Source organism: Ruditapes philippinarum, unplaced genomic scaffold (assembly GCF_026571515.1).
Source record: "Ruditapes philippinarum isolate M1 unplaced genomic scaffold, ASM2657151v2 ctg1345_1_1_1_1, whole genome shotgun sequence".
Classification (NCBI taxonomy): domain Eukaryota; kingdom Metazoa; phylum Mollusca; class Bivalvia; order Venerida; family Veneridae; genus Ruditapes; species Ruditapes philippinarum.
The window spans coordinates 156,244-184,196 of NW_026860556.1; the positions used below are offsets into that span (position 1 = coordinate 156,244).

Consider the following 27,953-nt stretch of genomic DNA (forward strand, 5'->3'; position numbering starts at 1 on the left):
TAGTTACACCCATATTTTCATGACTGAGTACATATCAGATGCTGCTACTGATATGTGCTCAAGCATCATACTGGAAATTAGGTCAACTTTATTTAAATAAAATAAAATTGAATCATTTACTTTAATTTATTTTAAAAATTTAAATTTTTAAAAAAATTCTAATCCTTTTTTCTGATTTTAGGGTTGTGTACATAAATAGAATTCTTGTATGATGTAATTTTATGTGATGTTTGATTGTAATGTATATTTGCTTTTAATCATTTAATGCTTTCTTACCCATATTTATATGTGCTGAAAAATCTTAACTGTTTTACAGAGTCTTTCATAAATGTACATTGATCTTCTTAACACTTTTATATATTTTCTTTTATACAGATTGTTTGCTTGAATTGTTATAGGATAATAAGTTATGTCGGAAAATAGCTTATATAGCTAGATAGATAGATACTTTTATTTCCTCCAATATTTGAAGAGCTGAACAAACAATAACAGCAATTACATACAATGTACATAAGGTAACAATACAAATATTCATGACATCTAAATATATGAAAAGAATTTATATAGCATACTTGTGAGTGACTGTAAAGCTTTTTAGAGTGCGAGTTCTAGACGAAACGAAACTCTAGAAACTTCTCTCTGGTAAATGAATAATATATAGTACACTTAAAATAAGATACAATACAGTTTTTGTGTATTAAAGTATCATTATATATTTAATATATGATGTAACATTTTAATATTACCCTGGCATGTTTGGTAATAACATGGAGCTAAATATAGCTATAAATGTGTATATATATATCTGTGGTAATAAGTTATTCTATTTATCATCGGTAAAATGTTAAGAATATTGTTCCCGTAAAAAATGCAGGATTTCAATCACGTACAATTATATTTTAGACTTATTATTTTTACTTATCATTAACTTTTGGGACAATTAAATGTTATTCTAAGAGTTTTGATGAAAAGTTTAGTATACAATTAGAAAGATTTTGAAAAATAAAGAGTAATAAAATTGAAAAAGACGGAAGTTATTTTACCGGAAACTTCAATACGCATGCGCAATCACGTCCGCCATAGCCCAGCAAAGCAAAATAGACTGAAAAACGTCAAATTTATTGCAACTTTTTCCAGCTACCGGTTAAACTATTGTAAAATTGGTACGTTGCAGAAACAAAATGAAGATCTTTTGTTGTCACGAGACTACAAATTCTCTACGATCATCTTTTTAAATACATTTATCAGGAATTATTTTGGTTTGCTTTAAAAACATGAAAAACAAAGTCATAAACAAGGCCAAATATCAATTTCAACAAACAGTCCTTACGGTGATACACGATAGAAGGATAATTCCCACTGTTGAATTTAACTTTTTAATGTTACATTATTTCTCGGATTATGGCTAAGTGTTGAAAAGTTAAATTACAGATGTACTTTTAGACAACATTTTATTTATTATTGCTGAGCAAATTATGTTTTTTGTGAAAACCCCACTATGGTTCCCAACTATATATTGAGATACATTGTATGAATATTTATAAGACCATTTTTGCCTTTTTTTCTCAAAAGACTAACTAGGGTAAAATAAGGATTTTATAGAGGACACCTATTTCTTGACGTACAAAATTGATGTGATATTTCCAACAGTTACTTAAACAAGTAATCCTGTCTTCTTGTATTATCATGAAGCTTAGGTCTAGATGTGAATGAACCTTTATATAGAAGATTTCTTTTAGTAATTTACATCGAAAAATATCTTTTTAAGACATTATAATCAAAGAAAAGGTCATAAATGTATTAATAAGATAAACAGATATTTTATTTATAAATACTGACCATCTCTTGATGATCTTTGAACTTTCTTGAAATATCAAGGAATTTGAATGGTTGCTGAAGGCTGGTCACTGTGATGATTTATTCTACAAGTCACCACAAATCAGTAATATCACTCTTTATAATCAGTTGCAGTGTTGCATTTAGTCCGCGCGGTTTGGGCATATTTTATGCAGATCACCCATTTTTATGAAGTCAATGCCGAGCATTTGACGATCTTTTCAACTTCATACAATTTATCTTCGCTTTTCACTCACGGTAATTACTAAAATACATACTAAATCGTGTGTAGCAGCCGACTGGGTCTTCTCCCGTGTTTATTCAGGGCTCATCCTGGGGGGAAATTTTAGGGAGAAGTGACGACCTCGCGAAAATTAGGGAGAAGGGAAACAACCCAATGTGTATGCATTAACATGCATGGCTATACATCCTTTAATTATAATATAAACACAATTAACATCACTTATAATATTTCTCCAGTTTATTAATTAATTAATAGTAGTATTAATTAATAGTAGTATTAATTAAAAGTAGATGAATTATTTAGTAGTAGATCAGGCAATTGCATCTAAATGTTTTTGAGCTGCAAATATGAATAAAAAATTATTTTTGATATCTATTGATCAGCTATTTATAAGCTTTCTCTAAATACAGTGCACTCCGGATATAACGAGATCGTCTGGACTTCGGATGATTCCTCGTTATAACCGGGTCTCGTTATAACCGGGACAGAACAAATTGAGAAATCCGACACCGTCGAGCATCATTTATTTCTACTTTCGCTTTCGCGTGCATCCTTTCTGAAGAGCATATAATGGGAGGTTACTCTTTGCAATCAAAAGTTTTTGTTTTATTTAAATATACATGTATATACATATATCTAGCTATCGTAGAATTTAAAGAAAAAATGTTAACACAACCTAAGTCTAACCGCATGCTTTTTCATTAATATGTACATTTTAAAATTCGTTTTCAAAAGTCATGCAGTGCATTTCTCATGAACACCGAAATTAGCCGCTTCCTTTGTGCTAATCACTCGATGAAATTGTTTTGTTATGACATTTCGTCACCTTAAGGACAATTTAGCCCGGAGCGCTGACAAAAACAAGGCTGACGAATTTGATCGGTAATTACTAGACCCATTATCTCGTCCCGCGTCAATAATTTCTTCCTAAATTGATCTTTATTATTGGTCATCATTGTTTTTCTCAAGGTGAGAAACTGATGCAGACGAAGTGCAAATGAAGTGACCTCGTTAAAATTCTGAAAAATACGCATGGGACGGCGAAATTACGTACGTTGTAACCGATATCTCGCTAAAACGATCTCGTTATAAGCGATAAAAAATGAAAGGAAAATAGAAGGAAAAAAGCCGGGACACAGTAGAATGTACGTTGTAAGCGGTATCTCGTTAAAACCGATCTCGTTATAAGTGGAGTAGACTGTATGTGTTTATATATTTTCATGTACATTTGTTGATAATAATGTGTAAGAATAGATATGATGATAAAATCAATTTCATATTTTTTACTTTACTTTCCTCACCTTTAAAAGAAGATGAAGTCACATTGGATATTGATTAATAATATCTGTTCTATTCTGTTCTGGTAACAGAAATTTCTCTCAAAATCGTTAATGTTGTAATGTCACATTTATATGCATATAATTATCGGGGCTGGGAATCAAAACTGCGTCGTATCCTACAAAATGTAAACAAACGCCGCCATCTTGGAACGAAAAATGTATGTTTTTGTTTATTACTCTTTTTGTTGGAAATGACTGAAAACCAGATATATGTATTAACACGCTACACTATTTTCCGCTTCGTTCGGTATATGTTGCTTGCACAACTATTTTGTAAAACAAAAGTTATAGCGAACTTGCAACTCGAAGCGGGGCAGAATTTTTATGAAATTGTGTGGATACGACGCAGTTCATATTGCTTTATCTATCGTTTCTCCTTCAAATCAATTATATACTCGTTTTCAGAGTTCACCATAAACTTCAAAACATAATTTTGCATCATTTACTAAATTTTCATTAAAAAGAGATCTTTATTTTCCAAGAAAATAATGATTTTTACGAAATGATACGACGCAGTTGAAAATAAAATATGATACGACGCAGTTGTATTTTCATTGAAGGCTGCATATTGGTTTTAAACTATTTAAATTATGTGCTATGTATGCTAATAACGTCCAACAACATTTCTTGTTTACAACTTAAGTCAAAAGCAGAATTCCATAAAAATGGAAATGTAATACAAATCTATTAAGGCTGCATTTTTCGGTCGCATTTAAGTACATGTTCCTATCATAAGCATCTACAAATTCCGAAAAGCTGTATCAAACGCAATATACATTGTGCAATAAACACGTGATCGCACACCCATATGACAACGTGTTCCAGTGTTGCCTTAGCATGCTTCTAAAATTGTTCCCGTGAAATGGGAGTGATTACTATTTTTGATACAAAATTCAATATTCCAGTGTAACCTCTCCTGAACCCTGTACTAGTATTAATCAGGAATGACCTTTTTTTTAAATAAAAGAGAGAAAGAATTACAGATTTTGAAAAGGTCTCTTGCTATCGGAAGAGAGCTATGCGCAAATTGCATGCCTACCTTTGTTACTTGTAATAAGCAATAATTTCCGTCAATTCCGTTATTACTTATGTCTTTTACGTGCCGATTTTATTGTATTCATTTTCTTGGTAATCGATGAGAACAGATGAGCTTTATTATTTGAAACTGAACATTAAATTTTTAAAATTATATTATAAATGGTTATATAAGCTACAATATATTTTTGCAAGTAGGTTATGCGTTCCGTTTAGTCATTTTATGTTCAGCGCTGCGGAACGTTACCTCTGATTTTGTCGTATTGCATTTCTTTATCGCCGATGAGGAAAGGTCTACGGAATGTATTTTCTATATTTGCACTTAAGTATCATTCTTTTCCATTAAAAAACTTTAAATTTTCAAAATCGAGTTTCATATGATACAACTACAGATTATTTTGTGAAGAAGGTGTCCGTTTTGCAAAGGTATTTTACGCTGTGTACCGATAAATTTGATACAGATATAGGCAGACATGATCTTTCAACAGTATTGAAGAAGTTTTCACATTATTGAACAGAAAATTAAGGGCAGATTATCGCATCGAATTTTCAACAGACTAGAGACATGGCATCTTAACATACCTTCATACTAAAGTGTGATTTTTATTTGATAATGAATTGCCTGAAAACTTAAACAAAGGTTTTCAGAAAATGACTTCACAGAGGATTACCCCCTGTTTACATTGAAAATTTCTCTGCTAGTCATACCGAAATAAGAAATTTAAATGTTATTCTCTTTATAATTAATTCAAATATTTATAATCTTATAACTTCACGCCAGAAGTAAATAAAAAAAGCTGCTTATTTGTACAGCTGACGTTAACAAATTTTGCTGAAAAAACAAATCAGACAGGTGTGTCCGACCGTGGCCGAGCTGTTTATGTTTACTGAATTCAAATCACTTGAACTGAACTGAACTGCTATGATTTCGAAAACCACCAGGGACTTTTTATTCTTTCGTGTGGAAAACCTATCAAACTAGTTTCAAAATGTCGATGGTTCTCTGCAGGTGCAACATTTTGTCTGAAATAATGCACAAAGGCGCACCTGAGGTCCTTGTCCCTAGTAAAGCTAATGTGTAGAGTGAAAGTTTGAAAACAAACCACAAAAAAGCAGTCATTACCCAGAACATGCAGAACCACAGTTAACTTAGAGCGTAGCTAGCCAACATGAATTCAAATTAATAGATTTCTATATTTTTTTTGTGAAAAAATTAGGGATAATATTGAACATACAGGAAAATATAAGAAATTATTTCAGATATTATGATCAATTAGGTAACATGTTTAACTGAGAAGTAGCTTCCGCAATGTAAACTTTCAAATTAAATGTTATATTGGACATGACAAAATGTATTCTAAATAATCAAAAGCAACAGAACATTGCTATACACCGCAAATGATCTGGGGTTTTTATCTAGCGCAAGTGATTATTCCATAAAATAGAAATATTTTGCCAAAATTATCCTTGTTGAAAAGACTGGCAAAAATACAACTGCGTCGTATCATATTTTATTTCCAACTGCGTCGTATCATTTCGTAAAAATCATTATTTTCTAAGAAAATAAACATCTCTTTTTAATGAAATTTTAGTAAATGGTGCAAAATTATATTTCGATGTTTATGGTGAACTTTGAAACAAATATATAATTGATTTGAAGGAAAAAACGATAGATAAAGCAATATGAACTGCGTCGTATCCACACATTTTCATAAAAAATCTGCCCCGCTTCGAGATGTAAGTTCGCTATAACTTTTGTTTTACAAAATAGTTGTGCAAGCAACATATACCGAACGAAGCGGAAAATAGTGTAGCGTGTTAATACATATTGCTGGTTTTCAGTCATTTCCAACAAAAAAAGTTATAAACAAAAACATACGTTTTTCGTTCCAAGATGGCGGCGTTTGTTTACATTTTGTAGGATACGACGCAGTTTTGATTCCCAGTCCTGATTATGCTTATAAAAAAATTTTCAAACATCAAAGAATATGTAAAATATGTACTGCAAACATTTGTGCATATTTGATCACTAAAATTACATACATTGATTTCTTAATGAAAAATTTGACTGAGAAATTGTAGAAAATTAATTTCTAATTACCTCCCTTTATTTTCATGAAATGTTAAATTCGGTAATATCTTTATAAATAATGCTTTTTAAAATTTACAATATTGATAAATCTTAATCTGAGCGTCATATTTACGAATTTATTTTGAAACAATAAGAACACTTCTTTCCAGACAAATGTTGTTGTTATATACACGTTACATGATATACGACCGATATGTAGTTACGCCGGGATGTCTTGCCCACGTGCGTAAACTGTGTCAAATTTGGCATTTCTACAAAGAGAACAATGCCAAACACCCCTACTGTCTACAACATACCAATCGCAAGATTTTTGCGAATTGGCTTTCTTAAATTTTCGCGTAGGTGTAACTATCAAAATCAGTAACTTTCTTACTGCTCGGTTTCGGCATTTCGCCTTGTAGCCATGACGTGAGCGACATAACAATTTTACAGTAAAAATTGATGTTAACAGACTGAAATCATTAAATACTATGATTAAGTTTTTAATCTGGTCGCTGATCAGTAATGAAATTGATTATTTTTAATTGACTAACAGTTTTGTGATAGCCGTGAAAAATCCATTGCACATCGCCTTTACTAGGGTTAAAAACCCACCATCGAAGTGCATCGTGTATATCAATTAGGGAAGATTGCACTTGTTTAGATAATCGGGGAAAAAACAATTTATAATTATCGCCAAATCCCGTATTAAACTCGCAAAACTATCACACAATTATACCGTTTCGGGCCGATGCTCTCATTATTTACTGTTTAGAGTAGGCGGTCTATCGCTTCGCTTACAGGTAGAAGGGTAGTATAAAGCGACGCTCTGATTGGATAATGATAATTAGCGGTCGTCATATAAGCGGATACAATCTCTGCTCTTTACATCGCTAAGTAATTACTATTTGGGAATTAAGATTTTATCGGCGATGTTGACTTCTCTTTGATCAATCGGAAGAGCGAAATTGGAATATACACGGCGAAGTTTTCACCTGAATCGCCCTTCCGGATGAGCCCTGTTATTGTAGTATTCATCAATATTTTATTTTTTCTATTTCTGTTGCGCTGACAATAGCTGTCAAAAATGTCTAAACATAAAATATATTAATTCTTTTCGGTATGTCATATCGTAAGGTAAATGTATGTCCCCACATTTTTTCAAATCCCCCACATTTTTCAGTTGAGTGGGGCACAAATTCCCATAATTTTGAAATTCTAGGTGCAACACTGCAGTTGTGTGTGCCCTGATAATATTAGAAACCCTGATAATTCAAGAAGTAGGAATTAACTAGAACTCCATAAAAATGTTCTGACATGATGATGCGATATTTACATAAACTTTATTTATTTAAACCTGCATTTGTTTAATTTTAACAAAAGTTTCAAACTTTATCATATTCAAGTCTGTTAAATTACAGATTTAAAAATGTATAAATTTACAGAATGTGGGTATTGGGTGCATATATGTTGTTTGCAAGTGTGAGATACATTATCCGATATTAGTAATAATATCATATATTTATATAGCAGAAAATAAATTGTTCTTGAGCAAAATATTATCATATATCTTATAATACTGCATGTTTGTAATGTTGCTTTTCATTTGATAATCATGACATCTATATAGTTTTAAATACACGGCTGCATATATATAAGGTCAAAAATCTTTATAACTAATAATATAAATGTTCATATGAAATCTCTAAGAACTTTATCAGTATTTTCCAAGTAATTATTAATGTGTTTATCAAAATGATCAGTTCTATTTTTTTTAACATTTGAAATACTTAAATAGGGGCTGCAAAATAAATTTTCTGTATTCCCTAGGTTGTCCCATAGCTTGTACAGACAAGTGAAAATTTTCAAGAATTTACTATATTGATATCATACGGACAAGTTAAGAAATGCCATAGATGCAAAAGACAGCTCAAAATTATTATAATCTTTCTTTACATTTTTTAAAAGGGGAAAAAAAACAGAAAAAAAAGCTTGTGTTTTTGGGTTATAAAAATTTCATGCACTTTTTTGGGGGCATAGTCAGATTTGTCCCAAATTTAACAAGGGTTTTGAGAGTTTTGTAAAGTCCCCCCCAAGTTAACATAATTTAACAAAAAGTTTTTTTTTTGGTTTTTTCCATCATTAAAGGGTAAAACAATTTGTTTTAAAAATTCTAGGCTTTCTTTTTATATTGGAAAATTTCCCAAAATTGCCCTTTGCGGACTAGCGGGGAAAACGTTTTTTGTATTTTGTCCAGTCCCAATGTCTACTCATAAATACAAGTGGACAAGTGGAATTTTCGATCCCAGATACTTTATGCTTACTTCATTCTCAGAAGTCTATGAAATTTAACATAATCTTTATGGACTTAATACTCTCCTATACTATCAGCATCTTGGTTTTCTTTGTTTTAAGTACACATTCCACCCAATACTGAATCAGGCAGATCAATTAATTCTGATTGAAATAAATTTGGAAGATTGGGACAACACTGACTGGATATGAATCTATTTTTTATTAATTGCATATGTTTTGTGTTTGTTAATATGAAAAAATATTTGAGTGTTAAAATGCTAGAAAAACATACCAGAATGCACCATTTTATGTTAATATAACCAATTTTAGAATTTGTAAAACTGCATTAATCTGTTTTTCTAACATAAAATGTAATCTAAACATTCCATATTCTATCACAATTACCCAACTTCAATGACTTCCGTAAATAACCTTGATATTGACATATTTTAGTTTTAAGTTAGTGTGGGCAAATTCTTGAAGACTAAACATTTTAGAAATTTAATTTGGAAATTTTTAAAAATGAAACCGGGGAATTTTAAAAAAACCAACGTTTTAAAGCGTTTGCGACCAGCATGAAACCCGACGCCTGTGCATCCCCGCGATCTGATCAGGGGTCCATGCTGTTTGCTTTTTCCCAATCTTTTACAAGTAGAGAAACTGATAGCGAACAGCATGGATCCTGATCAGACTGCGCGGATGCGCAGGCTGGTCTGGATCCATGCTGGTCGCAAACCCATTATGTTGGTTTTGTCATGACACGGCTCATATGCATTAATTTCTAAAATCTTAAGTTACAAAGTATTCTCTTGTATTCCTGAAATATTTAAGAAGTAAAAATAAACAGCAACTGTGAATAAAACATAACAAAAATATCAGGTTGGGGAAAAAAATATACAGGTTATAATGTGACATTTTTTAGAATTTGCAAAGTTGCAAATTTCTGTGAGTATAAGATATTTAAAATCACAAAACCTGAAAGGAAATTGCATTTTTCAACATGACTTTTATTTTAGTACATGTACGTGTATACCACTATAAACTCCACTAAATCACTTTTCACAATATTCCGCTTATAACAATGCTGTTACTGTAGTCCCCCGACACTTGTTTTTAAATTGGTTGCCTCTCTGATATATAATGACAATGTCTGGATATAATAATATAAATTTGGCAGACCCCTGAATATGATTATAAGCAGAGTTTAATGTACATGTAAATATCTTTATTTATTGTGCAATTGTTTTACTTCAAAAATGCATTAAAATTTAAGATAATAATTAATATCTGCACCAAGACAAGTCTCCCAATTTAAGTCATCATTCAAAGTGATCATTATGTTGCTCTATTGAACTATTTTTAAATTTGATCTTCTATTTTTAGAAATGGGGAATTCCCTAAAATTTAATGTGAACATTATAAGTATGACATTTAGTGGGTGCAGTTGTGATATTTTCGTAAGGATCATGTGTTTATCTTGTACATGATTGACCTTGATAATTTTATGGATGATTCATTTCCCATTCCAATATTTCACCTTGTATTATGGTGTTGTTTAAATTGTGTTATTGTTGTTTTTCAGAGAAAATAATGATAGATTATTTATTATTTACAAAAGTTGAAACCAAAACTTCCTTTGTTAAATAAGGAAGTTATTTTATGTTCATTCTTGTTTCATGTTTTTATATCTATGGTGAATTTAGCCTTAGGATTTTAATTTGAAAAAAAATCAAAGTTAAGTTGTTTTTATTAAAAGATAAACACATTTTGTGAAGATAAAGGATTATTTGTTGTTGCTTGTGTCAGAAAATATTCAAAAAGAAAATTTTGAGTCTTTTCGTTAGTACATTGTATATTTGTATGACCAAGAAAAAGAAATGGACCTTAAAATTGAGTGGAAAAAGATAAATAAGTAAAAGAATGGAAGATATTATTGTAAGCCTTTGAAGGAGTTAATGTATTATGTTTGCATATTTACATTTTATGTAAAAAAAAAGGAGGAAATTCATGAATTTTAATTAAGCCAAATTTTTGTTTTAGGTTTGTGTAAATACTCCTAATGGAGAATTATTAAACTTGATTATGTATTTTATTTTTTCAGTTTAAAGAAAAGATGAATTTCATTAGATATGGCAGATGTAAGCCTATTTTGGGAGTTAAAAAATCGGTTCCCTGAAGTTCCCGATGTCGTTGTAACACAATATATGACTCAGGTATTTGTTATGACACTATTCTGCTTTTTATAGGATCATTCACTATGCATGGATTTGTATACCATATTTTTATCTTGTACTATTAAAGGACATATAACTTACCTCAAAAAATTCAAAATAGGAAAGGGATAGGTGAATGGTGGGTGTTTTGATAAACTTTAGTAGTAAAGTGTTTCTAGTTTCTGACCGTCAGTTGCCTTAAAGCAGAGTGGATCTATGATACAGAATATCATATAAAAAATAATAAAGACTCTTAAAAGTTGTATCTTTTATAAAAGCTACAGATATATATTGTATCCGTGACAACTTCAATTTTCAGTATTAACATACTACCCTAAAAGAAAAAAATCAATTTTAAGTGGGGTCTAGTACATGAAGTCAAGGTGTCAAGGTCTCATACCTAGAGATCATTTGTGTCAACCCTACTTTGTTAGCTTGACTATTTGATAAGAATAAGTAGAGCTATTGCAGTCACCCGAGCGTCGGCGTAACCACTTATGTTAAAGTTTTTGAAATAGTTCAAATATTTTCAAAGTCCATTGACATATGGCTTTGAAACTTTGCACACTTGTTCACCATCATGACCCCAACCTGTAGACAGGAGGAGGTAACTCTATCAAGCATTTTGACAGAATTATGCCCCTTTTTCGACTTAGAATTTACGTTAAAGTTTTTGTAATAGTTTAAATATTTTCAAAGTCCATTGACATATGGCTTTGAAACTGTGCACACTTGTTCAACATCATGACCCCAACCTTTAAACAGGAGGAGGTAACTCTATCAAGCATTTTGACAGAATTATGCCCCTTTTTAGCTCGACTATTCGATAAGAATAAGTAGAGCTATTGCAGTCACCCGAGCGTCGGCGTAACCACTTATGTTAAAGTTTTTGTAATAGTTCAAATATTTTCAAAGTCCATAGACATATGGCTTTGAAACTTTGCACACTTGTTCACCATCATGACCCCAACCTGTAGACAGGAGGAGGTAACTCTATCAAGCATTTTGATAGAATTATGCCCCTTTTTCGACTTAGAATTAACGTTAAAGTTTTTGTAATAGTTCAAATATTTTCAAAGTCCATTGACATATGGCTTTGAAACTTTGCACACTTGTTCACCATCATGACCCCAACCTGTAAACAGGAGGAGGTAACTGTATCAAGCATTTTTTTACTATCAAGCACTAAAAATAGTCGAGCGTTGCTGTCCTACTGACAGCCTTCTGTTTGACTTAGAATTTATGTTAAAGTTTTTGTAATAGTTCAAATATTTTCAAAGTCCATTGACATATGGCTTTGAAACTTTGCACACTTGTTCACCATCATGACCCCAAACCTGTAAACAGGAGGAGGTAACTGTATCAGGCATTTTTTTTACTATCAAGCACTAAGAATAGTCGAGCGTTGCTGTCCTACCGACAGCTCTTGTTCACAACCATGTCTCTTCATATATGACACTGTTACTGTTTCACCAAGAGTGGTCCTTATAAGCTATAAGGTTTCTTCACAATTTAGCTGAAATAATATTGAATACTAACATAATTTACTTCAATATTAAATTAGCTGTATTTAAGTATACCTGATGAAGACTTTTGAGTCGAAACGCTGTATATTTTTCAAATAAAATAATTACATTTTTAAACTGAAACTGGAGTTGATTTCTATATTCGAACTTACATTACTGTATTTTAGTTGTCATTATACAGTTGTTTCTCACTTTATGTTGAAATTGCTTATTTGAAAAGTAAATCAGCTGGTGAAAGTTTGGATTTTTGGAAGAACTGTATTGTAAGAATTTAAAGAAAATTTTTATTGGGAAGAGGCCTTCTATAGACCTCTGTAATACAAGGTGAAAAAATCACTCTTAAAAATACATGTATACAGTTTTAAGTAATCTAGTTTCCTTACTTTTAGTTCTTCCAGAAAACTGAGATTTAGACTGTATTTATATTTATTCAGACAATAACTAAATTTTCTTATTACTTCTTTTTCAGTTTTGTAATGATAGAGAAAGATGTATCGAAATGTTAACCAATGAAAGTCCAAAATATTTATTTGGCAATCAAAACTGCCAAGTAAATGAACGGATAAATGAATTAAACCTTGGTGAACCGAGACCACGAAGTGACTCATCTGGCAGCAACATGAGTAACACGAGCTCAAGCAGTGCCTCTTCTAGACCACCGTTAACTTCGAGTCACAGTCTTATGAATGTACCTGGGTATCGTGGACCAATCATAGGCACTGACGATAACCACCCTCCAACAGCTCCGATATTGCCAAATGAAATTAATCAATTCATGGATATGTATAGGAGTGATCAAAATACTGCTGAAATTCCAAATATTAGTTGTAACAATTTACAAGGTGTTCAGCCATATGGAAACAGACAGATTCAATATAGTGGAGGATATGTACAAAACCCCTCAGGGATTCCTGCTGGTGTAAATACATCACAACAAAATTTACGTCAAATTGAAGTTCAGCATATTCAGACTAGCAGAGAACATAGTGTTGTTAATCAACATCCAAATTATTTTCAAATTCGAATAGCTTCTAATCCCAGCGTTGTGACTGGTCATGTGACTGCAAATAACTCGTCACATCAAATGAATTCAAATCGAGGCTGGGTTCAACATCCTGTGCATTATAATAACCCCTATCATAAAGTGACATACACAGCCAATCAGAATACAGCATTTTCACCGGATCATCGTTCCTCGCCTATTTCACATCAGCAGTATAATAATAATCACACGCCGACCGTGACCTCTCCGTATAGGTCACCAATAGAGGAGCAGCGAAGTTTTGGTGGTTATGGACAGCAGCAGTATGAATCACAACATTCTTCTCAGGCGATGATCTTTCTTCAAAATCCCACGGCAAGTCCAAATACACAGAACACGGTGCCTCATGGTGAAAGACCGTTAGTGTCACCAGGTGGCCAGAATGATGCTAATATTCATGGATCTTATAGTGACCCTAGTTTATCTCCTAATGTACGTAACCCTTCTATGAACGATTCCCAACCTAACCCTCAAAATATAACTGGACCTGTTTTAGTTGAGATAATAAAACCCCCGCCAAGGGCTCCAGGTGTGCAATCCCATATTCAATTCTTTAACAAATTTTCTGGACCTCCAAATTCCAATCCGGGCGGTGTAAGCCCACAAACTGTTCATAAGAATATGATGCTGGGTCAATACACCCAGTCAAATGAAAATCCCTTGCCGGAATCGCAGCCAAATTATGTGAACAGACATTATACACCAGAGCGTCCAACTGTGATAAACTTTCAAGGGCCTGGCACTAGTCGAGACGATGGTGGATTTCTTAAATTTCCACATATGCCAAATGAGTGCCGAGTACCTGGCCATCCACATGGCCCAATACAAAAGAGTGCTAGTTTAGATAATAATTCAGTGTTTATTTCTGATATGGATTATCGTCACATACCCACACAACCCTTCATGTCACCAGCATCTAGTCCAAGTAGCCTTAGTTCAGAATCGTCAGTGGCACGAGATAGACAACGATCGGGTAGTGTTCAGGATGACCCTGCCTATCTTCAAGGTATGTTTACTATATCACGAGTTATCTGTTAACTATTATTCATTTTTAGTTTTGTTTGGCAAGCATTTGTCCTATATCCATCACCTGCTTAAGAATGTTTTAGATATTTACTTGTAATACTAATCTGTAAATGCTTAAAAAATTTTGAAAGTTATATCATATTGAAGTTTATCTTTGTAATGCTTGTATGAAAATCAAAATACACATGAATAGAATTGTAAAAATGCCTGTAATGATTTAAGTATAATTTAATAATATTTTTTAATGATAAAGCAACACTTTTTGTGCACATCATTATATGTTGTAGTCAAGTCAGTAAGCAAGGAAAGAATGTCAAGTATATTTATTGTGTATGTTTTATAAAGATTTTTAGTATAAAGGTGTATCATGTTGTGTACATTTGTATTATGATAATTTTCATTCAATGTTCTCATATTTCTAGCATTATTGTCTCATCAAAAGTCCCGGATGGATAAGCTTGTGGATGATTTAAAATTGGCTGAAGAAAGATTGGCTCAATTAAGAGGGGAGGTGACAACATTAGAAAGTCGTGTGATAGAAAGAAAACGACAGAAATCATCTGTCTTTCCATCTGTAAGTCTTTGTTTATAAGAGAAGGTATACTTGATATCAAAACTTTATTTTGTGTACAAATTGACATAAAGGTGTCATTGATAGAAACAATATTGATGTATCATTGATATATTTCTGTCAATCAATAATGGACTTTAAAAAAAAATCTAATATTTCTGAATAATGATTAAAATGTGTAAAAATTATAAAAATTCACCTAAAACATAAATACAGTTACAGAAACAGGTGTCCATGTCTATGAATTTGCTGATGTTACATAATGGACATATAGCAGTGATGAGGAAAAGGAATTCCTGCAGTTGGCATTTATAAATAAGATCTGTCATAATTGTATGAACAGAATAATTATGTTTTTTACTGAAATCATTTAAACAGGTATGAAAGTGAATTATGAATAAGTAATTATTGTTATGTCTGTGTACTGTCAAATGGTGGATTCAAACTGCGTCCGGGGCAAGCTGTTGTTTCCAGGAAGGGATTCGAGAGTGTTTCAATAAGCATTTAGTTTCCAACACAATCAAACTTTAATAAATTTGTATAAACTAAAATAAAACATTGCAATATTTAAGTTCAATATTATTGTAATATTTAAACTGACCAGTATATTTGTAATATTCTGTCACTTGAATTATATTTGTGGAGACAAAAGTGACAACTTGTTATATAAGTTATGTCTTTTTTCAGTCTGTAGATTTAGCTAAATTAAAGGGAGACAATCTACAGCTACAGGCAGATATCCAGTTAATGACTCGGGAGGTTGATCTCATGAATAATGGTCAAAGTAAGTTCCTCATTAAATATCGACCTACACAATCGACCTATCTTAATCTTTATAAAGTTTTATAGTATGTTGCTTGTTTATAACAGAGATTTTCATTGGATAATCGAGACAATTATTGATGCTGTAAATTTATGAAACATTTTCTAATAAATACAAAGAATATAACTGTTCAGCATTCTAAGTGATAGAAGGTGCCTCGAAATACTAGGATAATGGATTTGTACGAGTATAAATCAGATTTCTTTATTTTGATATTCTTTCTTTTTATCATAAACAAGAATAAAACATGTTACCTGTTGTCATAGTATGAAATCCTGAAAAAAGGAACCAATGTACAAGCATCTGTACATGAATTTTCTATCATCTCTTTCTTTCTCGTCACAATTAGTAAAACCCAGAAAAAATAAGCCAATCAATGAGCATGCTATATTTTTATCCCTAACAGACAGTGCAGTAAGTGGAGGTGGGTAACTAATACCTGCACTCGTGTTAACACACTGTGCACATATGGGTATTCACACAATTTCAGTAGAAGCTTACCAACAGTGTGTGTTTCTTTCAGTATAACCTGTGTAGGTGATTCGAGATCTTCATCTTGTCAGGAAAGGGTAGCCAGAATAATTATATTTATGATAGTTAGACTAACTAAGTTCTACCTTGTAGTACATCAACATTATGAGAAGATGTTGTAAATTAGGCAAATACTGTCGAACTGAAATATGAAAGTTTCTGGTTTCACCCATAAATAACACATAGACAAGGACCTTTGCCAATAAAAGTTTGCAGTCAGAATGAGACATTAACAGTGAGTGGATTTAGGAAAAAAGCATACTTAATAAATCATGTTCTCATATGTTTATGTCAGTTATTTTATGCTTCAGCTCCTTTAGGAGTACTTGATCCACTAGAACAACAGAATTTTTACAAGACCATCAATATGGGGCCGAGTGGTTCTATATATGGAGGGGCATCGCATGTGCCTCATAAGAGTACCCCTACAAGACCTCCGCCAGAAATCCCTCCAGAGCTCCCGCCCAGAGATCCACAGCCTCGTGAAGGTATGATAATGACATTTATTTTTATAAAAAAATTATTTTGTGTGTGTTTTTAGGGTTTCTTAATCGGACAAAAATCATAATCGATCATCGAAAATAATCGAACAACCCTTTTCGATCAATCATCGATTATATAATCGAAACATTTACAATAACAAAGTAAATATGTACAATGTACATATCATGCTTTAATATTTATAAGAATTCCATTTCCATGTAACCACCACTTTATCAACTGAAATAAATTAGTTTAAAAATATACTATGCTCATCCTTGAGTAAAATATTTTAATCAAATAAATTCATTAAAATCTATGAAATTATTATGTCTCACTTCCAAAAAAGGAATGAATAAACTATGTACATGGGAACAAGTTAAGCTGGTCCTTTCTTAACAAAACTGCCAGTTTTTTTAATGACACTATATCTGCAATGTAGAATAGTTTTATACATATTATGTATATAATATTACATATTATACATATTAAACATATCTTCTTTGTGTGAAGTCAAAACATGTTTATTTTATATTCAAATATATACTGTCTAGCAATTTTAAATATTTTCTAATGTCAAAATTTGAGCATTGTATACCTTTAAACTAGCATGCCTCACTGTCAACTATTAACTCCATTGTATGCTTTCATATTCATTTGAATGAAAATTATTGTTTCAATAAATTAGAGTGTTGTTATAATACAGTGAGTCACTTAAGTAACAGCAAGAAAATGAATTACCGATAATCGATTATTAAACTTTGTAATCGATCATCGCCGATCGGTTCTATAACCGATCAATTTTCGATTATACTCGATCATCGTTTAATCCCTATGTGTTTTTACTACACAAAAATCACAAGTTGCATGTCTTCCTTTTTGATCTTTAAAATAATATGTTCTGTATTCCTTACCGTTAATTCATATAAAATTTAAGCTTTAATGAATCCTTCACTTGTATAATTATGACTAATAACGTTCAAGAATTTTATGATAATCTTAAAGCAAGTCACTGATTCATATTGTATGTCTACTTTCTTTGGATTTATGAAGATTGTTTTCTTTTTATTAGGACTTCACTATGGTAACTTACATTAATAATCACCCACAGAAACTATAATTTCTTTTTTTTTACCCCCTACAATTTTTAAAAATTGTCTTTGATGCTTTTTCCCCCTATATGTACTACTCTTTTTCCATTGACATATATATATCTGTTTGTTTTATTGATTTATTTCTGCTTTGTTTAAACTAAATATAGAATGCTTGAATTGCAATCATGCCAATAATATAAAATGATGGCACTTTCCCCTAGAACTTACTGTATTTTGATTTTCTGTTTGACAAGTTATGGCAGAGTTTAGTTCAGCTTGACAAGTTTTGATGTAACACATAGTTATGGTTTTGTTAACCTCATAATTTTTCATTTACCATTAAGGTATATATGTAAAACTTCACACATGTTTTTATAGTATAATCATATTTTTCTGAACATGACCGACAACTCTAGCATAGATGTTGACTGAATGTGTTAAAATTGGTGTAAAAAATAGACAAACAAGCAATTGTCCAAATGCTACACCTTTTTAGCTCGATTTTTCAATAAGAATAAGTTGGGCTGTGATCAGCTATCCTAGTCAACCGAGCGTCTGTGTTGGCGTAATCACTTATGTCAAAGTTTTTGTACCACCTGAAATATTATCAAATTCCATTGACATATGGCTTTGAAACTTTGCACAATTCTTCACCATCATGCTCCCAACCTGTAGACAGAAGGAGGTACATCTATCAAGCATTTTTTATTGACTTAGAATATACGTTAAAGTTTGCGTACCATCTCAAATATTTTCAAAGCCCATTGACATATGGTTTTGAAACTTTGCACACTTGTTCACCATCATTCCTCCAACTTGAGACAGGAGAAATTTCACGTATCTTTTTGATTGCTGACCAAATGCCCATAACTCTAAAACTGAATTTGACAGAGTTGTACCTCTTTGTGAATTATGAAATGTCCTGGCGATAGTTCTATCTACACACAATTTAAAAGTATTATATTACTTAAAACTTCATTCAGAGCCATACTATTAGAATTAGAAAACTTCCAGCATGGTTGTTGTTTTACTATCAAGTTCAAAGAATAGTTCAGCACACTGTCAGCTTGATAGCTCTTGTTTGTTAGTTGTTAGAATCTATTTTGTTGGGAGATTTTGTTCGGAATTGTAAAATTTGCTTTTACGGTCTATGGAACTTAATAGAAAATACTCATAAGTACATTTAAACAAAAAATCAACCATACAGTTACTATCACATTTGAAAGTGTTTATTGATTGTTGCATTATTTAGACATTAACAATGTTGTAGTAGTACTAAAGTCTGATCCTATTGAAAAATTAAAAATTCTTTCATTTTGTGACAATCACATTTGATAATTTGTACCTCATTGCTTTTATAATTGGGTTGGTATTTAAATTACTTTGAACAGACTTGTTTTTGGGTGCTGTAGTTGAAAGAAAGATATTTTCTTTTGAAAAATTTGACAGTCAGTATGTGGGAATGAATTCAACGCATGTAGTTACATTGTCATGATTATACTACTGAACTCTTAACCTGTTGGAACAGAAAGTGATTAGTCTTTGCTACCAGTATAGTACCAGGCCAGTTTGCACATCCATACAGTCTGACCTGTTAGTATACTGTTGGAAGCTCAGTTTATTGTATTTTTATACTGAAATCCCACACAAATTTCAAATGGACTGTTCCAAATTCAAGGCAGGGCAAATCCATTTTTCAAATAAGCAGGTTGAAAGTTGTATTATGAAGAGTGACAATAAATATGTAGAAAGTTAGATACGGTCATATAGTTGATATAATTTTGAAATGGTTTTTAAGTAATGATTATAGATAGTTTATATTTTATAGACATGTTTTTAAATGTATTTTAGTAGAAGATGAAATCATGTGTTTTGAAGATACACCATTATTAATTTTTTTTATATACGTAAATATTTGTGTTACTGTAAATAAACATGTTTATATTATTTTTTGTTCTTTAATATTTACAGTACCGCCCCCATTGCCCCCACGTATAGCAGCAACACAGGTTCCACCCCCACCACCACACCAACCCACAATCAATTCTGGTGATTCCGATGCTGAAGGTGAAATGTGGAATTGCTCGGCGTGTACACTCCTCAATCATCCGGCCTTGAATAAATGTGAATGTTGTGAGATGCCGAGAATGGGTATGCCTGCGTCGTCTCCGCTGACTCCACGAGGTAGTGTTCCCCACACTCATGTACATTCTGATCTGTGTTATTGTCATGATCATTGATGTGATAACTCATCATCACGTGATAATATTGTTTACATTATAACCTATTATCATGTGATAATATTGTTTACATTATAACCTATTATCATGTGATAATATTGTTTACATTAAAACCCATTATCATGTGATTATGTTGACATTGTAACCTATTATCACGTGATAATGTTGTTTCCATTAAAACCCATTTTCATTCGGTAATGTTAACATTGTAACCTATTATCACATGATAATATTGTTTACATTATAACCCATTATCACATGATAATATTTTTTACATTAAAACCCATTATCACGTGATAATATTGTTAACATTATAACCCATTATCACATGAAAATATTTTTTACATTAAAACCTATTATCACATGATAATATTGTTTACATTAAAACCCATTATCACATGATAATATTGTTTACATTAAAACCCATTATAACGTTATAATATTGTTTACATTATAACCCATTCATCATGTGATAATATTGTTTACATTGTAACCTATCATCACGTGATAATATTGTTTACATTAAAACACATTATCATGTGATAATATAGTTTACATTTTAACCTTATCATCATAGGATAATGTTGTTTTCATTAAAACCTATCATCACTTGATAGTATTGTTTACATTATACATTTATGCAGTGATAAGTCAGTTAATGTACATTGTTACAGTTGTTTGTTAAACTCTAATTGATATTTACAAATTCATTTTTAGAGACAAAAAACTCAAAATATAATCTAAATTTCATTTGGTGCGAAATGTGCAATTAATAAATTGCTGTATTTTTGATAATCATGAAATTTTTTAGGAAATTAATCATTTCTGTAAAATATTTTTAGCATACAACAGAATATTTTCTATATATTGCTATGCATGCATCTATGCTTATTTCAGAAAATGGCAACAGATATTGTAACATTTTTGAAAGAATATATTGTTTAGTATTTCTTTGTACACATTTATAGCCAAATTATAGGAATAAATTCAGGGCATTTTATGTTTTTACCAAGTCTTATTAAGTAGAGGTATCTATATAGGTTACATAAATTGGTACCAAAGTTCTTGTCAGCACAATCATGTATATGGTTAAATTCATTGTAGATCACATGTTTATTTTCTTCAAGCAATATATCAGAAAACCTTGGATGAAGAAATTTATTCCTCTTAAACAGTAATACAGTTATGAAATGAGGTGATGAAATTGACACTTGATACAGCTTTCAAATCTGAAAAAAAGTACCTTCCGGAGCTTTTAATTTTGTGTTTTTATGTAAATTCTGTTTTAGATATTGTGAGCTTAACATTTCATTTATATTAGTGTTTCCACTGTTCTTGCTGTTGTGTTCAAATGTACATTTGTCTTGTACTCATTTTAAAAAAAACAACAAGAACAACTTTTAAAAAGCTTGCTACACAAAATGAAAGTCTTCAGCTTTAGGTAGTTAATTGTTCCTGATTTATAGAAGCTTTAATGAACTTAAATAAGAGATACTTTTACAGAAAGCATTCAATACTTGATAGATATGTTATGGATTTTTTCATCATTTAATATAACATAGTAATACAGAACAATTCCATTTTAGAGGGACTTAACTCTTGCAGTGTTAGAAGTGATCATAGCTTGTCTTTGCCACCACTATCTAGTCAGGCCTGCTTACATGCTTGTGCATTCTGATCAGTATCTATACAGCTTTCTAATAGGTTTTATCACACACCCGTACCACTTTTGCAATTTAGTAAAAACGTTATTGCGCGGCCGTGCATATATTTTGACGCAATGTCATTTGAGTTCTATAAACATACAATGTAGCTTAAAAACGCACTAAATGTTGTCGTTACACTAAAGGCTTGTCAATGAAAAATGATTATTTTTCACTTTTATCAGTTTTTATTTTTGGTATGTGATAAATAGAATATTATACATGTATTTGTGTAGGTTTAATAATAAATTTATTGAACTTGTTAATTGAATAATAATATGAGCATGACTGGCGAGTATAATATTATTTTATTCAACAAGTTCTATAAATTCAGTATTGAACTTTCACTCATTCAATATTCTCTATTTTGATGTTGAAAGAACTTGCAGCAAGCTGTGCAGAACAAAAGTTACCAGTCCATTTTACACAGGTCGTGTAGTATAAAGGCTCTAGCCTTAAAGTTTGAATCTGTACAAATACATTAGTATTTTAATTTCCCCACATAGGGGTGAGGCTTATTATCCCCCGCCGATGGAATCGGGAGGGGTATATAGTTTTATGGAATCGGGAGGGGTATATAGTTTTGGCGTTGTCCATCCCTCCGTCCGAATTTCGTTTCCGGAGTAGTTCTCTGCAACTACTGGCTGGAATTCAACGAAACTTTATGGGAATCATCAATATCAAGAGGAGATGCGCATATTGTCGGCTTGTTCCGGTCCGACCCTTTAACTCAGAGTTATGGCCCTTGATTAGTTATGTAGTATGCATATAGAGTAAAAATCGTTTCCGGAGTAGTTCTCTGCAACTACTGGCTGGAATTCAACGAAACTTTATGGGAATCATCAATATCAAGAGGAGATGCGCATATCGTCCGCTTGTTCCGGTCAGACACTTTAACTCAGAGTTATGGCCCTTGATTAGTTATGTAGTATGCATTTAGAGTAAAAATCGTTTCCGGAGTAGTTCTCTGCAACTACTGGCTGGAATTCAACAAAACTTTATGGGAATCATCAATACCAAGAGGAGATGCGCGTATCGTCGGCTTGTTCCGGTCAGACCCTTTAACTGAGACTTATGGCCCTTGATTAGTTATGCTTTATGCATATGGAGTAAAAATCGTTTCCGCACTACTTCTCTGCACCTACTGGCTGGAATTCAAAGAAACTTTATGGGAACCTTCAATACCAAGAGGAGATGCGCATATCGTCGGCTTGTTTGGGTCAGACACTTTAACTCAGAGTTATGGCCCTTTATTAGTTATGCAATATGCATATGGAGTAAAAATCGTTTCCGGAGTAGTTCTCTGCAACTACTGGCTGGAATTCAACGAAACTTTATGGGAATCATCACTATCAAGAGGAGATGCGCATATCGTCGGCTTGTTCCGGTCAGACCCTTTAACTCAGAGTTATGGCCCTTGATTAGTTATGTAGTATGCATATAGAGTAAAAATCGTTTCCGCACTACTTCTCTGCAACTACATGCTGGAATTCAACGAAACTTTATGGGAACCTTCAATACCAAGAGGAGATGCGCATATCGTCAGCTTGTTCCGGTCAGACACTTTAACTCAGAGTTATGGCCCTTGATTAGTTATGCAGTATCCATATAGAAAAATATTTGTTTCCTCGCTACTTCTCTGCTACTACTGGCTGGAATTCAATGAAACTTTATGGGAAACTAAGAGGAGATGTGCATATAGTCGCCTTGTTCCAGTCAGATACTTATAACTCAGATTTATGGCCCTTAATTAGTTATGTAGTATGCATACATCTCATTGGCATTTCCAGATTTTACTATTTAACACAAAGTTATGGCTCTGTTATTGCCCTGAATATTTATCAAGTTCAAAGAATATTACTGTTTATGCCATGATTAATATATAAATAAAGCCTTATGTCTTCAGTTGTTGTGTTAATAATAACCAGTACTCGGCGGGGGATATAAATTCAACGAATTTGCTTGTAGATTTTTGCTTTTGTCTAAAGTTAAGGCTTGTGTTTCACAAGCTGCAGTATACAGTCAATGAATTTAAGATTTTGAATTTACTAGCCCAAATTCCAGTTTTGAATTTATTCTACTATATATTTAACTAAATTTTCTTAAAATTTTAACTGGCCATGAGTATAGCTTTTACTGTTGCTGAAGTAACATAATTTAGAAGAAAGTAATAGGTCATCAAATGGCAGAAGTGAAGACCTAGTGTGTGCAATAACAAGATCTTAAGAATCAAATGAAATTTTGCAACATTATGTCATGCCATTAATAGATTTGGTATAGATTTTTCTTTCTATATTGATCTTATTTAGATGTTAGTCTGTGCTTGTTTCTTGAAGTGTTGTTTCGAGTTAGTCACTATATATTTAATATCATATAGCTGATAAACTGATTTTACAATTAGTTTAACTTTGTTACCTTGTCGTTTTTACCCCTTTTTTTGCACAGCAAGATTGGTGTTTGAAAGAGACATTGCTTTTTATGATGCTTTTTTGGCTTGCAGGCAGGCCGAGCTGTTAGTGTATTTTTTATGTGTAATTCTTGAGATTTTATTTATTTGTTGTGTATTTTTAATTGGTATGCATGCTGTTTATATTTTAGATGTACCTGATTCCTATTCTACCACAGTTCAAAATACACCAAGCACATGATCAGAATCAAAGCCTTTCATTGGTCGAGGTTCAGCCAATCACAGCAAATGAAAGAAACACCATTTGTGCCATTTTGATTGGTTATTAGTTATGATAAATTAGGGTTGTTTTATTGATTTTTAACCAAACCAGTCATACTTAGATCATATTCACCTATTAATTTGAATGCTTTAGATTTTGTTTTACCAGAATATATTTTGCAACCATTTTAACATAAAGATTTTTATTGAATTTTGTTATTTCATGTTTTAAACAATCCTCAGTTTATAAGCTGTTATAGTGGTTATTCATATTGTATTTAAACCTGCTTTATGCATTTATCTCTGCTTTTTATGATGTTTATGGTATTAAAATAGGCAGAATTTCATCATAAAATTCATTGTATCACTTGCACAATGAGTAATAATGTACCAGATATGAATAGAACGTTATTCTTGATGTTTATTTTAATTAAAATCATATGTCATAGTAAGTCATAGCAATAAATTTTATCCAAATAGCTTTATTTTTAACATTGGTTTGCTTAAATTGTTTGGGGAAAAAAACGACCACAAAAAAAACCAACTGTGCTTGAATTTACAAGTGTCAAAAAGTGTATATTTTTTCTTTGTAAAACTTTGCTTAATGTCTTGATTATAGTCATTCTTTGACCCTTGACCTGCTGAAAGGTGATTAACCTTTGCCACCAGTATAGAGCCAGGCCAGCTTGTACATCTGTGCAGCCTGACCAGGCTGTGTCATGTTGGTAGTATTTTTTAGCTCACCTGTCACAAAGTGACAGGGTGAGCTTTTGTGATCGCTTTTTGTCCGGCGTCCGTCCGTCCGTAAACTTTTGCTTTAAATGACATCTCCTCAAAAACCACTAAGCCAATTTCATTAAAACTTCACAGGAATGTTCCTTTGGTTGTCACCTTTAAAAATTGTTCAAAGAGTTTAATTCCATGCAGAACTCTGGTTGCCATGGCAACCAAAAGAAAAAACTTTAAATGTCTTCTTTTAAAAAACCCTAAAAGCTAGAGCTTAGATATTTGGCATGAAACATCTTTTAGTGAGTGTCTACCAAGTTTGTTCAAATAAAAGCCCTTGGGTCAAAATTGGCCCCGCCCCAGGGGGTCATTGATTTACCTTATATGTCTATAGCAAAAACTGAAAAAATCTTCTTTGAAAAAACCCAAATAGCTAGAGTTTAGATATTAAGCATGAAACATCTTCTAGTGAGTGTCTACAAAGTTTGTTCAAATAAAAGCCCTGGGGTCAAAATTGGCCCCCGCCCTGGGGGTCATTGATTTTCCTTATATGTATAAAGCAAAAACTGAAAAAATCTTCTTTGAAAAAACCCAAATAGCTAGAGTTTAGATATTAAGCATGAAACACCTTCTAGTAAGTGTCTACAAAGTTTGTTCAAATAAAACCCCTGGGGTCAAAACTTGCCCCGCCCCAGGGGTGTCATTGTTTTTAACTATATGTGTATAGTAAAAACTTAAAAAATCTTCTTTTAAAAAACCCAATGAGCTAGAGCTTAGATGTTTAGCATGAAACATCTTCTTATGGGTGTCTACCAAGTTTGTTCAAATAAAAGCCCTTGGGTTAAAATTGGGGGGGGGGGGGGGCGGAGGGAGATCATTGTTTCTCATTATATGTGTGTAGTAAAAACTTAACATGAAACAGCTTCTAATTGGTGTCTCCAAAGTTTGTTAAAAACAAAAGCCCTAGGGTTTAAACTGGCCCCGCTCTGGGGGCCTATATACAGGTGAGCGACCTCAGGGCCATCATGGCCCTCTTGTTATCCCCCGCTGAAAATTTTCGGCGGAGGATATAGTAATAGTCTCCGTCCGTCCGTCCGTCTGACCTTCCGTCCTTCCGTCCGTCCGTCCTTCCGTCCGAAATTTTTGTCCGGAGCATATCTCTAAAAGTATTTGAGTTATCAACTTGAAACTTCATAGGTGGATAGACCTCATTGAGGAGGAGTGCAGTGCACAAGAATGATAACTCTACCTTGCATGATTTTTGAGTTATTGCCCTTTGTTATTTTTCAAAATTGATTTTTGTCCAGAGCATAACTCCAAAAGCCTATGAGATATTAACATGAAACTTCATAGGTGCATAGATCTCACTCAGGAGGTGTGCAGTGCACAAGAATGATAACTCTTCCTTTCATAATTTTTGAGTTATTGCCCTTTGTTATTTTTCATACCTAATTTTTCACCTGAGTGGAGCATAACTCAAAAAGTGTTTGAGATATCAACATGAAATGTCATAGAAGGATAGATCTTATTGAGGAGAAATGTTGTGCGCAAGAATGATAACTCTTCCCTATACAATTTTTGAGTTATTGCCCTTTGTTGTTTTTTTCATGCTATTTTGTCCAGAGCTTATCTGAAAAAGTATTTGAGGTATCATCTTGAAACTTCATAGGTGGATGGATCTCATTGAGGAGGAGTGCAGTGCTAAAGAATGATAACTCTGCCCTGCATTATTTTTGAGTTATTGCCCTTTGTTATTTTTCAAAATTAATTTTTGTCCAGAGCATAACTCAAAAACCCTTTGAGATATCAAAATGAAACTTCATAGGTGCATAGATCTCACTTAGGAGGTGTGCACTGCACAAGAATGATAACTGTACCTTTTATAATTTTTGAGTTATTGCCCTTTGTTATTTTTCATACTTAATTTTTCAATTCAATTTTTTTCTCAAAAAGTATTTGAGGTATCAACTTGAAACATCATAGGTGGATAGATTTTACTGAGGAGGGATGCAGCACACAAGGATGATAACCTACCCTGCATTATTTTTCAGTTATTGCCCTTTGTTATTTTCAGCCATCAGTATTCACATAGGTTTCAAATCTGTAATCACTATAGCCATCAGTTTTCATTACCAAAAGACCTCTTAAAATGGAATTATTCTGCTCTACTACATATACATTCTTCCAATGAGCAAACACATTAGGCGGGGGATGGCCATGTTGACATGGCTCTTGTTGTATTGTTAAAAATTCAAAGGACAGATCCATTACACAAAAACAGCAGGTGAAAGGTCATATACGAAATAATTCTTGTATGAAGGCAATCATGAGACATAAATTTGAAGGAAATATTTTTTCCCCCTTTTTTGTACCATGAAATGTGATTTTTTTTTTATCGAAAAATAAGATAAAACCTGAAAAATTGCAGAATTCTAAAAAAATTCAAGAATTTGTTTATTATGTAGATGATGTTGAATGGAAGAAATTTG

The 27,953-nt window shown here is 32.3% G+C and overlaps 1 protein-coding gene across 2 annotated transcripts; it reads left to right on the plus strand.

The window, feature by feature from the left end:
- The first annotated feature begins 1,025 nt into the window (after positions 1-1,025).
- On the plus strand, positions 1,026-26,321 carry LOC132760606 (TGF-beta-activated kinase 1 and MAP3K7-binding protein 3-like). 2 transcript variants are annotated; one of them, XM_060752614.1, is made up of 9 exons: positions 1,026-1,163; positions 10,923-11,034; positions 13,030-14,608; positions 15,051-15,202; positions 15,887-15,983; positions 16,865-17,041; positions 18,106-18,117; positions 20,099-20,311; positions 24,669-26,321. In XM_060752614.1, exons 2-9 carry the CDS (start codon positions 10,951-10,953, stop codon positions 24,716-24,718), a joined length of 2,364 nt encoding a protein of 787 aa, XP_060608597.1. In that variant the 5' UTR covers positions 1,026-1,163; positions 10,923-10,950; the 3' UTR covers positions 24,719-26,321. The 2 variants fall into 2 exon arrangements, with proteins under 2 accessions (XP_060608597.1, XP_060608598.1); XM_060752615.1 differs by lacking the exon at positions 18,106-18,117.
- Positions 26,322-27,953: the final 1,632 nt, after the last annotated feature.

Coding starts and splice junctions, on each gene's coding strand:
- LOC132760606 (XM_060752614.1), top strand. CDS start 10,951: ATGGCAGATGTAAGCCTATTTTGGGAGTTAAAAAATCGGTTCCCTGAA. Junction 15,203..15,886: donor AATCATCTGTCTTTCCATCT/GTAAGTCTTTGT, acceptor GTCTTTTTTCAG/TCTGTAGATTTAGCTAAATT. Junction 15,984..16,864: donor TCTCATGAATAATGGTCAAA/GTAAGTTCCTCA, acceptor TTTATGCTTCAG/CTCCTTTAGGAGTACTTGAT.